We start from the raw sequence: 17,024 nt of genomic DNA, 5'->3' as shown, positions 1-17,024 counted from the left end.
CAGAGATACAGGGAACAGAGATATACACATCCACTCACACACATACAGGGAACAGAGATATACACAGTCACTCACATAGATACAGGAAATAGAGATATACACAGTCACTCACACAGATACAGGGAACAGAGATATACACAGTCACTCACATAGATACAGGAAATAGAGATATACACAGTCATTCACACAGATACAGGAAGCAGAGATATACACAGTCCTACACACAGATACAGGAAGCAGAGATATACACAGTCATTCACACAGATACATGCGCAGGAAATAGATATACACAGTCACTCGCACAGTTACGGGAAACAGATACACACGGTCCTACACACAGATACATGCACAGGAAATAGATATACACAGTCATTCGCACAGTTACAGGAAACAAATATACACTGTCCTGCACACAGATACATGCACAGGAAACAGATATACACAGTCCTACACACAGGTACATGCACAGGAAACAGAGATATACACAATTGGACACATAATGTTCCAGGAGGGGTCACAGGTTAGGATAATTCCCTCTCCAGCAAAGGAACGTTGAGGTCGCATGAGGTCACATGCACATCTCTGGCTGATTAGCTATCTAAACACATCCCAGAGACTGGGCCTGGTCTCAATGGGTAGGATCTTAACGTGGGCTTTGGGAACCCGACATCGGGACCAAATAGGGGCCCCGAGCCCACACTTGCCGGCAGCAGGACTGGCTCAGCATTTCCTGGCGGCGGCCTCCTGATTGGTCGCCTCCAGGCTCACTGTCCAATTAAGGATATAAATGCTTCCGGCCCAATCAGAGGGCTGGCATCCCTGAAGTCTCGGCTGCCCTATTGGAAGAGGTGGCCGCTTTTGAAGCAGATCCAGGGATCGGGAAGGTGCCTCTATTTTGAGACGCTCCTAGTTAGGTTAGACAAAAATTAAAAAACAGAGGGGCCAACAGGCAGGCCCCTCTGGGGCCACGAGGATGTCCTTTCCTGTCCCCGGCCCCCTCTTTGCTGCATGGAGCCTCCAGCTCCAATGGTCCCCCCACCCCCTGGATGGCTGCAGGGAAGTTCCCTCAATGAACTGGCATCCTCCCCACCCAGGGGTGGGAAAATCATGTCCAATGTCTCAATCTGATACCACACATTGCATTTCCTCACAAGGCCATCGGGAGCACTACTGAGCCACTGTGAATGTCTGGAATGCTGTGCAATGTCGAGTGTCCTCCAGATGGCGATGATAGGCTCATACTGAAGCTGGACATGCTCACAGGGACTTACCATGCTTCATTTTTGCAAGCTGCATGGTGACATCATCCTTCAAATCTTTGATTTCACTGGATATCTGTTTAACTGAAAATGAAACAGATATTTATCAGCATCAATGGATTCCCGCCTCCAACTTTCTGAAGCAACAGAACTTACTCCAAATGTACGTCACTGGAGTTGATGGTCGAAATTGAACTAGACAAGTAGTGAACTCAACAATGTTTCAAAGTTCGGGCTATTTTAGGAACATAGGAACAGGAACAGATGGTTCAACCCCTCAATGAAGTGACATCAGCCGTTTAATTAGATCATGGCTGATCTGTATGTTAACTTCATTAACCCATCTTTGTTCCATATTCCTTGATACACTGACCCAATAAAAATCTAGCAAACTCAGAACTGAAATTTTTATTTCCCCACCCCCCCCGCGCAATCTCAGTAGCTTCTTGGCAGAGAGATTTCCACTACCCTTTATGCGAATAAATGCTTTCTGACATCACCCCTGAATGGCCCAGTTAATTTTAAGATTATGTTCATTTCCTTATTTATAATAGTGACTGCACTTCAAAAAGTACTGCATTGGCTGCAAATCGCATTGAGACGTCAGGTGGTGTTTACAGGTGCTATATAAATGCAAGTCTTTTTTTTCTTCTGGACTCCCCCACCAGAGGAAATAACTTAGAACCGTAGGACCATAGAAAAGTTTCAGCACAGAAAGAGGCCATTCAGTCCATCCTGTCTGCACCAGCTGAAAAAACTAGCCGCCCAATCCCATCCCACCTTCCAGCACCTGGTCCATAGCCTTGCAGGTTACAGCACGTCAGGTGCATGTTCAGGTACCTTTTAAATGAGTTGAGGGTTTCTGCCTCCACCACCGTTCTGGCAGTGAATTTTAGACACCCACCACCCTCTGGGTGAAACTGTTTTTCCTCGAGTCCCCTCTAATCCTTCTACCAATCACCTTAAATCTGTGCCCCCTGGTAACTGACCTCTCCGCTAGGGGAAACAGGTCCTTCCTGTCTACTCTATCGCGGGCCCTCATAATTTTGTACACCTCAGTTAAGTCACCCCTCAGCCTCCTCTGTTCTAAGGAAAACAACCCTAGACTATCCAATCTTTCCTCATAGCTGCAACTTTCAATCCCTGGCAACATTCTTGTAAATCTCCTCTGTACTCTCTCCACAGCAATTATGTCATTCTTGTAATGTGGTGACTAGAAATGTACACAATACTCCAGCTGTGGCTTAACCAGCATTTTATACAGTTCCAGCATTACATCCCCGCTTTTGTATTCTATACCTCGGCCAATAAAGTAAAGCATTCCATGTGCCTTCTTCACTACTTTATCTACCTGTCCTGCCACCTTCAGGGACCTGTGGACATGCACTCCAAGGTCCCTCACTTTTTCTACCCCTCTAAATATCCTCACATTTATTGTGGATTCCCTTGCTTTGTTTGCCCTCCCCAAATGCATCACCTCACACTTCTCTGGGTTGAATTCCATTTGCCACTTTTCCACCCACTCAACCAAACCATTGATATCATTCTGGAGTTTACAGCTATCCTCTTCACTATCAACTACACGGCCAATTTTGTGTCAGCAGCAAATTTTCCAATCTTGTCTCCCACATTTAAGTCCAAATCATTAATATATACCACAAACAGCGAGGGACCCAACACTGAGCCCTGTGGAACACACTGGAAACCGTTTTATATTTGCAAAAAGATCCGTCGACCATTACCCTTTGTTTCCTGTCATTGAGCCAATTTTGGATCAACCTGCCACATTCCCCTGTATCCATGGGCTTTCACTTTACTGACCCGTCTGCCATGTGGGGCCTTGTCAGATGCCTTACTAAAATCCAAGTAGACCGCACCCACTGCACTACCCTCATCAATCCTCCTTGTTACTTCCTCAAAAAATTCAATTAAGTTAGTAAGACACGACCTTCCCTTAACAAATCTATGCTGACTATCCCTGATTAATCTGTGCCTTTCTAAGTGACGGTTTATCCTATCTCTCAGAATTGATTCTAATAATTTGTCCACCAGCGAGGTCAGACTGACCGGTCGATAATTATTTGGTCTATCCCTCGGACCCTTTTTAAACAATGATACAATGTTTGTAGACCTCCAATATTCTGGTACCTTGCTTCTCTCTATTTACCTAATCAAATACTTTAATATCTTAAACACCTCAATTAGATCACCCCTTAAGCTTTGCTGCATGGGGGAATATAAGCCTGATCTATCCAAGCTAGTCTTATAACTTAACCCTTTTACCCCCGTATCATTCCAGTTTAATTTTAAGGAAGTCCATGAAAGAGGTGAAATTACTGAATAATTTCTCCCCACCTCGGGGGCTTCTTTTCTTCAATGTAAACAATCCCAGGTTCTTCACCCTCACCAATTCCTTGCCTGTTTGGTTGCATTAAGGTTAGTGATGGGAAGGAAGAGATTTGGAAGTTTTTTTTATTTGTTTGTGGGAGTCAGCCAGCATTTATTGCCCATCCCTAATTTCCCTTGAACAGAGTGGCTAGGCTATTTCAGAGTCAAACACATTGCTGTGACTCTGGAGTTACATGTAGGCCAGACCAGGTAAGGACAGCAGATTTCCTTCCCTAAAGAATATTCGTGAACCATATGGGTTTTTACAACAATTGACAATGGTTTAATGGTCACCAGATTTATTAACTGAATTCAAATTTCACCATCTGCCGTGGTGGGATTCAAACCCACATCCCCAGACATTAGCCTGGGCTCTGGATTACTAGTCCAGTGATGTTACCACTACACCACCGGCTCCCCGGTGATGTGGGAGAAGCTTTTAGAATTGTAAAGGAGATGAATAAAGTCCCCACAATGGGCGTTAGACTAACTGGTCTATAATTGCCGCTTCCCTTCCCTAACTTCTTCAAAAGAATGTTGCAATAGTTACAATTTTCATTTTGAAGGAGGATTGAAAACTTGTGAGCACAGCCTCTGATCTCCTCTCTCACTTCCCTCACTAGCTTCAGGCAATGCCACCAGAGCTCAGTGACTCATCCAGCATGAGTTCTGCTGATCTTTTCAGAATCAATTCCTTCTCTACAGTTTTCCAATGACGCAGATTTGTCTGCCTTCCCTCAGATTCCCAACACCATCCAGGTGTTACACGTGTTCAAGAACTTACATTTCAGCATTCCCACGACGAATAATACAGTCAGCAGAATAAAGAGTCCCAGGAGGATGTAGGCAACGAGATTGGGGTATTTCCCCTGAGCTACTCCCGATGTCCCCTTTGCAGGTCCTGAAAGAAGAAATAAAGATCAAAAAGTATGTAAGCCTTGTTTGCAGAAAAACAGATTGCCTATGTGTCGAGGATTAAAGGGCTGAAATTCTGCTCGTGTTTTTCTGGCTATCATCTCATGATTGGGTGCTCAGAGGGAGCGGAAAACTGGCATGAGAATCTATGTGCCAGTTCTGTACTCCCAGATGCTCTGGTGGGAGCAGAAGGGTAAAGCTTGGCACGTGCCACATACACATTTAGGGGCACTGCCCCTTCAATTCCAATACACCCAGTCGGCACTGAGAACCTGTGAATCTTGAAGAAAAGCAGATTCTTATTGAGACAATGATCAGACGTAATTTGGAAACTGGCCCTGTTGAACATTTGAAGGGGTTAGTCCCCATCTTTGGTATGATGGCATTGCCCCAATTCTTGTTTCTTTAGATGATAATTTGTTCCCTTTGTTTGGACTGAATTTTACTTCACCATGCTGTTCAAAATCTTCATAAGATTAGAAGATAAACATAAATAAGGAAGAATCAGCTCCCATATGTTCACTCATCCACGAGCATCCTAAAAACCCCAGTGTCATGTCGAACTACCTCGAAGTGATTCCACGGTATATCTGACCGGAACTGGACACGGTGCTCAGTCTGACCGGAACTGGACACGGTGCTCAGTCTGACCGGAACTGGACACGGTGCTCAGTCTGACCGGAACCGGACACGGTTCTCAGTCTGACCGGAACCGGACACGGTGCTCAGTCTGACCGGAACTGGACACGGTGCTCAGTCTGACCGGAACCGGACACGGTGCTCAGTGTGACCGGAACTGGACACGGGGCTCAGTCTGACCGGAACCGGACACGGTGCTCGGTCTGACCGGAACTGGACACGGGGCTCGGTCTGACCGGAACTGGACACGGGGATAAGTCTGACCGGAACTGGACACGGTGCTCAGTCTGACCGGAACCGGACACGGTGCTCAGTCTGACCGGAACCGGACACGGTGCTCAGTGTGACCAGAACTGGACACGGTGCTCAGTGTGACCGGAACTGGACACGGGGCTCAGTCTGACCGGAACCGGACACGGTGCTCAGTCTGACCGGAACCGGACACGGTGCTCGGTCTGACCGGAACTGGACACGGGGCTCGGTCTGACCGGAACTGGACACGGGGATAAGTCTGACCGGAACTGGACACGGTGCTCAGTCTGACCGGAACCGGACACGGTGCTCAGTCTGACCGGAACCGGACACGGTGCTCAGTGTGACCGGAACTGGACACGGTGCTCAGTGTGACCGGAACTGGACACGGTGCTCAGTCTGACCGGAACTGGACACGGGGCTCAGTCTGACCGGAACCGGACACGGTGCTCAGTCTGACCGGAACCGGACACGGTGCTCGGTCTGACCGGAACTGGACACGGGGCTCGGTCTGACCGGAACTGGACACGGGGATAAGTCTGACCGGAACTGGACACGGTGCTCAGTCTGACCGGAACCGGACACGGTGCTCAGTCTGACCGGAACCGGACACGGTGCTCAGTCTGACCGGAACCAGACACGGTGCTCAGTGTGACCGGAACTGGACACGGGGATCAGTCTGACCGGAACTGGACACGGTGCTCAGTGTGACCGGAACTGGACACGGGGCTCAGTGTGACCGGAACTGGACACGGGGCTCAGTGTGACCGGAACTGGACACAGTGCTCAGTGTGATCGGAACTGGACACGGTGCTCAGTGTGACCGGAACTGGACACGGGGCTCAGTCTGACCGGAACTGGACACGGTGCTCGGTCTGACCGGAACTGGACACGGGGCTCGGTCTGACCGGAACTGGACACGGGGATAAGTCTGACCGGAACTGGACACGGTGCTCAGTCTGACCGGAATTGGACACGGTGCTCAGTCTGACCGGAACTGGACACGGTGCTCGGTCTGACCGGAACTGGACACGGTGCTCGGTCTGACCGGAACTGGACACGGGGCTCGGTCTGACCGGAACCGGACACGGTGCTCAGTGTGATCGGAACTGGACACGGTGCTCGGTCTGACCGGAACTGGACACGGTGCTCGGTCTGACCGGAACTGGACACGGGGCTCGGTCTGACCGGAACTGGACACGGGGATAAGTCTGACCGGAACTGGACACGGTGCTCAGTCTGACCGGAATTGGACACGGTGCTCGGTCTGACCGGAACTGGACACGGTGCTCGGTCTGACCGGAACTGGACACGGGGCTCGGTCTGACCGGAACCGGACACGGTGCTCAGTGTGACCGGAACTGGACACGGTGCTCAGTCTGACCGGAACTGGACACGGTGCTCGGTCTGACCGGAACTGGACACGGTGCTCGGTCTGACCGGAACTGGACACGGGGCTCGGTCTGACCGGAACCGGACACGGTGCTCAGTGTGACCAGAACTGGACACGGTGCTCAGTGTGACCGGAACTGGACACGGTGCTCAGTTTGACCGGAACCGGACACGGTGCTCAGTCTGACCGGAACTGGACACGGGGATCAGTCTGACCGGAACTGGACACGGTGCTCAGTCTGACCGGAACTGGACACGGTGCTCAGTGTGACCGGAACTGGACACGGGGCTCAGTCTGACCGGAACTGGACACGGTGCTCAGTCTGACCGGAACCGGACACGGGGCTCAGTCTGACCGGAACTGGACACAATACTCAGTCTGACCGGAACTGGACACGGGGCTCGGTCTGACCGGAACTGGACACGGGGATAAGTCTGACCGGAACCGGACACGGGGCTCAGTCTGACCGGAACTGGACACAATACTCAGTCTGACCGGAACCGGACACGGTGCTCAGTCTGACCGGAACCAGACACGGTGCTCAGTGTGACCGGAACTGGACACGGGGATCAGTCTGACCGGAACTGGACACGGTGCTCGGTCTGACCGGAACTGGACACGGGGCTCGGTCTGACCGGAACTGGACACGGTGCTCGGTCTGACCGGAACTGGACACGGGGCTCGGTCTGACCGGAACTGGACACGGGGATAAGTCTGACCGGAACTGGACACGGTGCTCAGTCTGACCGGAATTGGACACGGTGCTCAGTCTGACCGGAACTGGACACGGGGGTCAGTCTGACTGGAACTGGACACGGTGCTCAGTCTGACCGGAACTGGACACGGGGATCAGTGTGACCGGAACTGGACACGGGGCTCGGTCTGACCGGAACTGGACACGGGGATAAGTCTGACCGGTACCGGACACGGGGCTCAGTCTGACCGGAACTGGACACAATACTCAGTCTGACCGGAACCGGACACGGTGCTCAGTCTGACCGGAACCAGACACGGTGCTCAGTGTGACCGGAACTGGACACGGGGATCAGTCTGACCGGAACTGGACACGGTGCTCGGTCTGACCGGAACTGGACACGGGGCTCGGTCTGACCGGAACTGGACACGGTGCTCAGTCTGACCGGAACTGGACACGGTGCTCGGTCTGACCGGAACTGGACACGGTGCTCGGTCTGACCGGAACTGGACACGGGGCTCGGTCTGACCGGAACTGGACACGGGGATAAGTCTGACCGGAACTGGACACGGTGCTCAGTCTGACCGGAATTGGACACGGTGCTCAGTCTGACCGGAACTGGACACGGTGCTCAGTCTGACCGGAACTGGACACGGGGGTCAGTCTGACCGGAACTGGACACGGTGCTCAGTCTGACCGGAACTGGACACGGGGATCAGTGTGACCGGAACTGGACACGGGGGTCAGTCTGACCGGAACTGGACACGGGGGTCAGTCTGACCGGAACTGGACACAGGGGTCAGTCTGACCGGAACTGGACACGGTGCTCAGTCTGACCGGAACTGGACACGGGGATCAGTGTGACCGGAACTGGACACGGGGGTCAGTCTGACCGGAACTGGACACGGGGGTCAGTCTGACCGGAACTGGACACAGGGGTCAGTCTGACCGGAACTGGACACGGTGCTCAGTCTGACCGGAACTGGACACGGGGATCAGTCTGACCGGAACTGGACACGGGGGTCAGTCTGACCGGAACTGGACACGGTGCTCAGTCTGACCGGAACTGGACACGGGGGTCAGTCTGACCGGAACTGGACACGGGGGTCAGTCTGACCGGAACTGGACACGGGGCTCAGTGTGACCGGAACTAGACACGGTGCTCAGTGTGACCAGAACTGGACATGGTGCTCAGTCTGACCGGAACCGGACACGGTGCTCATTGTGCGGTCTGACCCAAGCACGGTACAGTTTGACCTTGTATTTTTCAAACATGTTTTCAAATCATCTGGCTACACAGCTCAACATACTATTGGCTTTGCTTACTGCTCTCCATTGGCTGGACATAATTAGCACTAAATCTATTCTAATTCTAAGCTCTCTTTCAGCTTCATTCTCAGTTAGTAATCTCTTCAGGAATTTATGTGTTACTACTTTTCCATCCCAAGTGTGGTGCTTTGCATGAAATTCTAGCTGTTGTTTATCCACCGATATACTTATTTTATCCACCTCACTGTAATTTCTGAGCTGCTTCTACTGATTCCACTGCCCCTCCCAGTTCAGTGTCATCTGCTAATTTAACCACACAGTATGTTCTGAATTTCTGACTACACTTCACTTACATACATTGGAAATAGCAATGGTCCTATCTCTGAGACATGAGTATCCTACTCAGAAAAACCAATGTAACTCTTACAGTGAGTATTTGCTGCTTTCATCCCTCAACCACTTCCATTCCCAGAGTTTATCCTAAATCTGTACAGCTTTGATTTTAACTGATAACCTCCCCCATGGACAGGGGCAGTAGAGGGTTCTAGAGAGGTGGTAATGAGGTCAGTGTACATGTGAAAACTAACGCCGTGCTTTTGGATGATATGACCGAGGGGCAGCATGTAGATGATAGATAGGAGGGGGCCAAGGATAGATCCTTGGGGGACACCAGTGGTAATGGTCCGGGAGTGGGAAGAGAAGCCATTACAGGAGATTCTCTGGCTACGATTGGATGGATAAGAATGGAACCGGGTGAGAGCAGTCCCACCCAGCTGGATGACAGTGGAGAGGTGTTGGAGGAGGATGGTGTGGTCAACTGTGTCAAAGGCTGCAGACAGGTCTAGAAGGATGAGGAGAGAAAGTTTATCCTTTGTCACAGTCACAGAGGATGTCATTTGTGACTTTGATCAGGTCTGTTTCAGTGCTGTGACAAGAGTGGAAACCTGATTGAAGGGGTTCAAATATGGACTTCTGGGAAAGATGGTGTTACAACCAGGTGAGAAAGGGGTCCAGGGGTTTCCTCTCAGCCTTTGCCTGGTTTAGCCGTGACAGAGTTTAATTTTAAGAACACTGTGTTTTTAGCTCTTTGTTCATTGCTTTCCAATTGTAAGGCAAAGAAATCAACCAGACAGGTTTTCTTAGATTTAAACAAGACAGGTGGAAGTTTATTAATCTTAAACACTAATTTGGTTAACAACTATGAATATGTGACTCGACCACGCCAGCATGCATATGCAATAATTACACACGCAGATAGAGACAGAAGTAGAAAGAATAAAGGGGAAAAGTTTCAGTCAATAGCTGGGTTCTATTTACAGTCCTTTGAGTTCGATGTAGAGTCTTTGGTTGTCGGTAAGTCTTGCCGTTTTGTTGGGGCCCAGTTCACACTTTAAAACTTGTTTCAATGTAGGAGTCTTTTCTCTCTTGAGGTGTAAGTGACTTCAGTGGATCCGGAGATTAGTGAGGGAGAGAGAGAGAGACTCTCTTCTTCCAAGTTCAGTTGCAATCTGCAGTCTCTGTCTTTAAACTGTCCTGTGAGCACAATTCAAAACTCCAAGTTGGCCAGCAGGTTAGTCATGTGACTAACCCCTTATTTGGGAACAACTGCTCCTGCGGTTTGTGGATTTCAAGTCTCTCGGTGGGGTGCGGGGGGGGCGGGGGGTGTAGTGCTGTCTCTTACACCGATAAGATGTGGATCACCATTGTCCAGACCAATCTCTGTTAATTGAATCAGTGAGCAGTTCCCATTGTCTTTTCCAGGTGACTGTCTCTTAGAATGCTAATCTTTTTTCAGCCACTGCTGATCTCTTGAAATCACCAGGGGTGAGAAATTGCTTGGTGCAGAGGCTGAGAGATGAAAGCAATAAAGATACTGTAGTGTTCAATGGGTTTATTGATCTGTGTTTGATTGTGTTAGTCTGTTCACTGATCAATGTTCACTCTTCTTAATTGCTTAAGCCTATGGGTGGAGTTTGAAATTTAATGAATGGAAACCATTGAGAAGGTTCTGGATAAAGAGACAGAGTTCAGTAGAAACAATGTGTAGAAATCTTGTAAGTGCTGAGATATTTTAAAGTACTGTAAATAAACTAGTTGTTGACTTAGAACTAGTAAAATCTCTGCATTGTTCTGAGATAAATCATATATATAAAATATCCAGCAAACCGAGGAATACATAACAGATATAAAAACAAGAAATGCTGGAACCACTCAGCAGGTCTGGCAGCATCTGTGGAAAGAGAAGCAGAGTTAACTCCGAAGAAGGGTCGCTGACCCGAAACGTTAACTCTGCTTCTCTTTCCACAGATGCTGCCAGACCTGCTGAGTGGTTCCAGCATTTCTTGTTTTTATTTCAGATTTCCAGCATCCGCAGTATTTTGCTTTTAATACATAACAGATACCTTGGTGATAAACTTAGAGTGGTACTTGGAGGGATCAGTAAAGAACGTGGATTTTGAAGGAGGCATGGAACACTGAGTGAAACAGGGTGAGATGCTGAAAGGAGGGGAAATTGCCTGAGGAGTAGGTGGACAGATTGAGGTGTGATTGGTGATAAGAGCCACACTGCCACCGATGGTCTGGAATAGGTAAGTGGGTGAGTGGTGGAAGGTCCAAGCAGGTGGGGAGGCTTCAGTAAAGGGGAAAGTGTCATCACCTGTGGACCAAGTTTAGATCAAGGCTATGATGTCAACACAATCATTCACGATAAGGTCAAGGATGGCAAGGACCTTGATTGCATGTGAACAGATGAAACTCAGGTTGCATTGGCTGAACATAAACCAGTCTGTTCCTCTTACTGATAGGAAGATTACTTGCCCAGATGGCCTTGTGGGTGAGCATGTGGGTCAACTGCAGTGCTGATCCTGTCTGGTTTGGAAGTAAAGATGGCACATTTTGGGTCAGGGCTAGGGAGGGGAATATAGTCACGTTCTGGATCCTAGTCACCATGAGTGAATCCTGATTGCTAACCAATGAGCTCTACTGGAGAGTGTGTATGCGTGATATAGGGTGCAGATACTTAATGTGATGATTGAAATTACATAAGCAGTGATTGTTATTGGTGGTAGTGCGTCTGATTGGGTGGGTCTGATTGGGTGGTGATCGTGGAGGATGGCTAGGGTAAATAGAGGATCATGGATGAGACCTGGGGGTGAGAAGGTGAAGGGAGTTACGAGACCCCCCCTACATAGTCCACACAAGTACCATTCGCATGGGACTCAATGGCAGTTCCAAGCTCTCAGGCTCACTGCTGTTCTGTTACTTAACATTTTCCAAGGCTTGACTGCCTCGAATCTTTGATTTGACTCGTCTGGAGCTCTTTGCCTCAGTATCAGTGGAGCTGGGCAAGGCACAAATCCCGAAGAACCTGAGCAACTGATTCAGGGCAAGAAATGGGAACTGATCTTCAATTCTTCAAGCTTAGCCCTCTCACCTTTGAATCAGTAAGTCATGGGTTCAAGTCCCACTCCGGAGATGTGAATATATAATCCAGGCTGACACTCCAGTGCAGTACTGAGGGAGTGCTGCACAGTCAGAGCTGCTGCCTTTCAATGCGATGATAAACTGAGGCCCTGTCTGACCTCTCAAGTGGGCATAAAAGATCCCGTTGCACTCTTTTGAAGAAGAGCAGGGCAGTTATCCCCAAAGTCCTGGCGGATATTTATCCCTTAACCAACATCACAGAAAAACAGATTATCTGGTAATTGTCACAATAATATTTGTGGGAACTTGTTGTGCACCAATTTGCTACCATAGTTCTTACATTACAACAGTATCTACACTTCAAATGTACTGGTTCTAAAGTGCTTTGGGATGTCCTGTGGTTATGAAAGGCGCTACATAAATGCAAGTCTTTCCCTCTTGAGAATCATCGATTGATACAGTACAGAAGGAGACCATTCAGTCCATCGTGCCTGTGCTGACTCTTTGGTAAAGCTATCTAATTAGTCACACTTTTCCTGCTCTTTCCTCAAACCCCCGCAGATTCTTCCTCTTTAAGAACTTATCCAATTTCCTTTAGAATGTTACTATAGAATCTGCTTCCACTGCCCTTTTAGGTAGCGCATTCCAGATCACATTTACTGGGTAAAAACAATTTTATTAATGTTGCCTCTGGTTCTTTTGCCAATTACCTTAAATCTAAAATGTAGAAAATGTAGCTGGTTTGATTAGTAAGTTTGCGGACGACACAAAGGTTGGTGGAGTTGCAGATAGAGTTGAGGATTGTCAGAGGATATAGCAGGATATAGATCGGTTGGAGACTTGGGCGGTGAAATGGCAGATGGAGTTTAATCTGGACAAATGTGAGGTAATGCATTTTGGAAGGTCTAATACAGGTGGGAAGTATACAGTAAATGGCAGAACCCTTAGGAGTATTGACAGACAGAGAGATCTGGGCGTACAGGTCCACAGGTCACTGAAAGTGGCAACGCAGGTGGATAAGGTAGTCAAGAAGGCATACGGCATGCTTGCCTTCATCGGTCAGGGCATAGAGTATAAAAATTGGCAAGTCATGCTGCAGCTGTACAGAACCTTAGTTAGGCCACACTTCGAATATTGCGTACAATTCTGGTCGCCACACTACCAGAAGGATGTGGAGGCTTTGGAGAGGGTACAGAAGAGGTTTACCAGGATGTTTCCTGGTCTGGAGGGTATTAGCTATGAGGAGAGGTTGGATAAACTCGGATTGTTTTCACTGGAACAACGGAGGTGGAGGGGCGACATGATAGAGGTTTACAAAGTTATAAGCGGCATGGACAGAGTGGATAGTCAGAAGCTTTTTCCCAGGGTGGAAGAGTCAGTTACTAGGGGACATAGGTTTAAGGTGAGAGGGGCAAAGTTTAGAGGGGATGTGCGAGGCAAGTTCTTTACACAGAGGGTGGTGAGTGCCTGGAACTTGCTGCCGGGGGAGGTGGTGGAAGCAGGTATCATAGAGACGTTTAAGAGGCATCTTGACAAATACATGAATAGGATGGGAATAGAGGGATATGGTCCCCGGAAGTGCAGAAGGTTTTAGTTTAGACAGGCATCAAGATCGGCGCAGGCTTGGAGGGCCGAATGGCCTGTTCCTGTGCTGTACTGTTCTTTGATCTTTGTTCTTTGTTCTATGCTCTTTGGTAACCGACCCTCCTGCCCTTGGAAACAGTTTTTCCTTTATACTCAAGAGTTTGAACCTTCTCTGCTTTGAGGAGAACAATCCCAGCTACTCCAGGCTCTCTACATAACTGCAGTCCTTCACCCCGGTACCATTCTGCTAAATCTCTTCTGTACCTTCTCTAGAACGTTGACATTATTCCTAAAGTGTAGTGCCCAGAATCAGTCACAATATAGACAGGTGCAGTGATTGTGTAATAAGGTGACAGATGGTATATCATATGGGGAAGTGTGAGATTATTCACTTTGGTAGTAAGAATAGAAAAGTAAAATATTTTTTTAAATAGTGTGGAACTTTTAAATGTTGATGTTCAGAGAGACTTGGGTGTATTCATACAAAGAACACAAAAGGTTAGCATGCAGGTACAGCAAGCAATTAGGAAGGCAAATGGCGTGTTGGCCTTTATTGCAAGGGGGATTGGAGAACAGCAATAAGGAAGTCTTGCTACAATTGGATGGAGCTTTGTTGAGACCATACCTGGAATATTGTGTGCAGTTTTGATGGAAGGATATAATTGCCTTGGAGGCAGTACAGCAAAGGTTCACTAGATTGGTTTCTGGGATGAGAGGGTTGTCTTATGATAGGGTGTGTAAATTGGGCCTCTACTTTCTGGAGTTTCGAAGAATGAGGGATGATCTCATTGAAACATACAAGATTCTGAAGGGGCTTGACAAGGTAGGCACTGAGAGGTTGTTTCCCCTGGCTGGGGAATTTAGAACACGGGGGCACAGACTCAGGATAAGGGGTCGATCATTTATGACTGAGATGAGGAAAAATTACTTCCCTCAGAGGGTTGTGAATCTTTGGAACTGTCTACCCCAGAGGGTTGTGGATGCTCCATTGTTGACTGTTGTTAAGGCTGAGATAGATGGATTTTTGATCTTTCAGGGAATCAAGGGATAAGGAGAGTGGGTGCTTCAGGAGCTGTATGGTCTACTCCTGCTCCTGCTTCTTATGTTATGTTCTTAGTCCTGCTGGGATATAACCAGTGTTTTACAAACATATAGCATAACTTCCTTGCTTTTGTACATTTTGCCTTCCATTATAAAACCAAGAACCTGTAACTTGTTTTTTAAAAACATTTGTTCATGGGATGTGGGTATCGAGTGTTTATTGCCCATCCCTAATTGTCTTTGAGAAGGTTCTGCCACCTTCAGAGGCTAGTATACACCGAGGACTCTCTGTTCTGACACACCATTTTAATTTCTAATACCTCTCTTCATTCCTCCTCCCAAAATGAAATAGTTCACCTCTCTGCATTAAACTTCATTTCCTAGGTGTCTGCCCATTTCACCAGCATGTCAATGTCCTCCTGACTACACTTCTGAGATTTATGTCACCCGCAAACTTTGCGGCTGTGCCCTGTATGCCTAAGTGCAGTGGGGGGCACCACTTCATAATTTCCTCCAGTTTGAAAAACAACCATTCACCACTACTCTCTACTTTCTGTCCCTTAACCAATTTCATATTCACATAGTCAATGCCCCTTTAATCCCATGAGCTTCAACTTTGGCAACAAGTCTATATGTGTTATTATATCAAACTCATTTTGAAAGTCCATATATATAATATTAATTGCGCATCAACCCTCTCCTTTAACTTCATCAAAGAACTCAATCAAGTTAGTCAAATCCTTGCAGACTGTCATTTCTCACCCATAATTTTCCAAGTGCCAAGTAATTAATCTTGTCTCGGATTATTGTCTCTAAAAGTTGCTCCACCACCAATGTTAGGCTTGCCTGGCCTGTCATTGCTGGGTTTATCCCTCTCCCCTTTTATAAACAGGGGTGTAACATTTGCAATGCCCCAGTCCTCTGGCACCACCCACATATTTAAGGAGGATTGCAGCCAGAGCCCCCGCAATTTCTGCCCTTACTTCCCTTAGCAAACTGAGATGCATCCCATCCATGCGGCTTTCCTACTTTGCTGCCAATTAAGTACGCCCTCTTTATCTATTCTTGTCCTATCCAATTTCTCTACCACCTCCTGCTTTACTGCTAGATTGACAGCATCCACCTCTCGAGTGAAAATAGATGGAAAGTGCTCATTTAGTACCTCAGCCATGTCCTCTGCCTCCACAAGAAGATCTCCTTTTATGGTACTTCAATAGCTCCAGCCTTCCTTCGACAACTCTTTTGCTATTTAAATCTTTATAAAAAAAACTTTTGAGTTCCTTTTAATGTTACTGGCGAACCTATTCTCAAATTCTTTCTTGGTCTGTCTTATTTCATTTTTCAGTTCTCCTGTGCCCTTTCAGCTTGGTTCTCTATTGAACTATGGAGAAGAATTCTGTCTTTCTGTTGGGGGGTCAGTAAAATAACAAAAGTAATGATCTCTCGATGCGGCCTGATGTGGAATGTAACCCGAACAAACCTCTATCACATCGTGACCTACAGCATTGGAGAAGGGAACAGCAGACGCCAGAAGTTTTATTTCACTTTTGTTTGGAACTGCGGACTTTGTGGCTTTGTGTTAACTGAAAAAAAATTCTTGTCTTTCCAAAACAGAAGCATACAGAGAAGTATTTTGGCAGTCAGCCAGGCAGAACTAAGATTCCATTTTGGAGCCCATCCCTATTTCGGGTTTTCTGTTTCCTTATAGAGAATAACAGCCTGAACGAGCTAACATTCCATTTCAGGCATGGAGCTTGTTCATTCTCGACGCTTTTACATCAATATGATGTCAAGCTAAATTATTTATGCCAAGGGGTTGCCACCTCCAGGATGGTCCTGCAAACTCCAAGGATTAAAGATTAACCTCCTGGATTCTGTTGTAAGCAACCCGAGAGAAAAATGATAAGGTTATTTAAAAAAAAATTTAATTTGCTTTGTATACTTTTGTTTAATTGTTAGAAAAATATTGGTGATGGGGAGAGAGGTGATTGGTGGTTCAGAAATATGTCCAACCGCCATTGGTAACCCTACTTTCCCCTGGTGAAAAGCCTTGTGATCAGTAGGTTTTATACATGGTTATATAACTCACATTCTGACTGAACTGAAAGTTCTGCTTGACCATTTATTTTAAACTAGTTGTTAACCCTTAGAAGTGATAACTTCACAA

At 47.5% G+C, this 17,024-nt stretch overlaps 1 protein-coding gene across 1 annotated transcript in view; it reads right to left on the bottom strand.

Moving 5' to 3' along the window:
- Positions 1-17,024, bottom strand: part of LOC137355640 (asialoglycoprotein receptor 1-like) — a 117,780-nt gene that overhangs the window by 66,359 nt on the left and 34,397 nt on the right. Inside the window, exons 4-5 of the mRNA XM_068021015.1 lie at positions 4,432-4,548; positions 1,272-1,343 (exon numbers count right to left, since the gene is read on the bottom strand). Of these exons, the coding sequence (XP_067877116.1) occupies positions 1,272-1,343; positions 4,432-4,548 (189 nt within the window). The remainder of the gene's footprint in view (positions 1-1,271; positions 1,344-4,431; positions 4,549-17,024) is intronic.

This window comes from Heterodontus francisci, chromosome 43 (assembly GCF_036365525.1).
Source record: "Heterodontus francisci isolate sHetFra1 chromosome 43, sHetFra1.hap1, whole genome shotgun sequence".
NCBI lineage: Eukaryota > Metazoa > Chordata > Chondrichthyes > Heterodontiformes > Heterodontidae > Heterodontus > Heterodontus francisci.
This window is presented reverse-complemented; position numbering and strand designations above follow the sequence as displayed.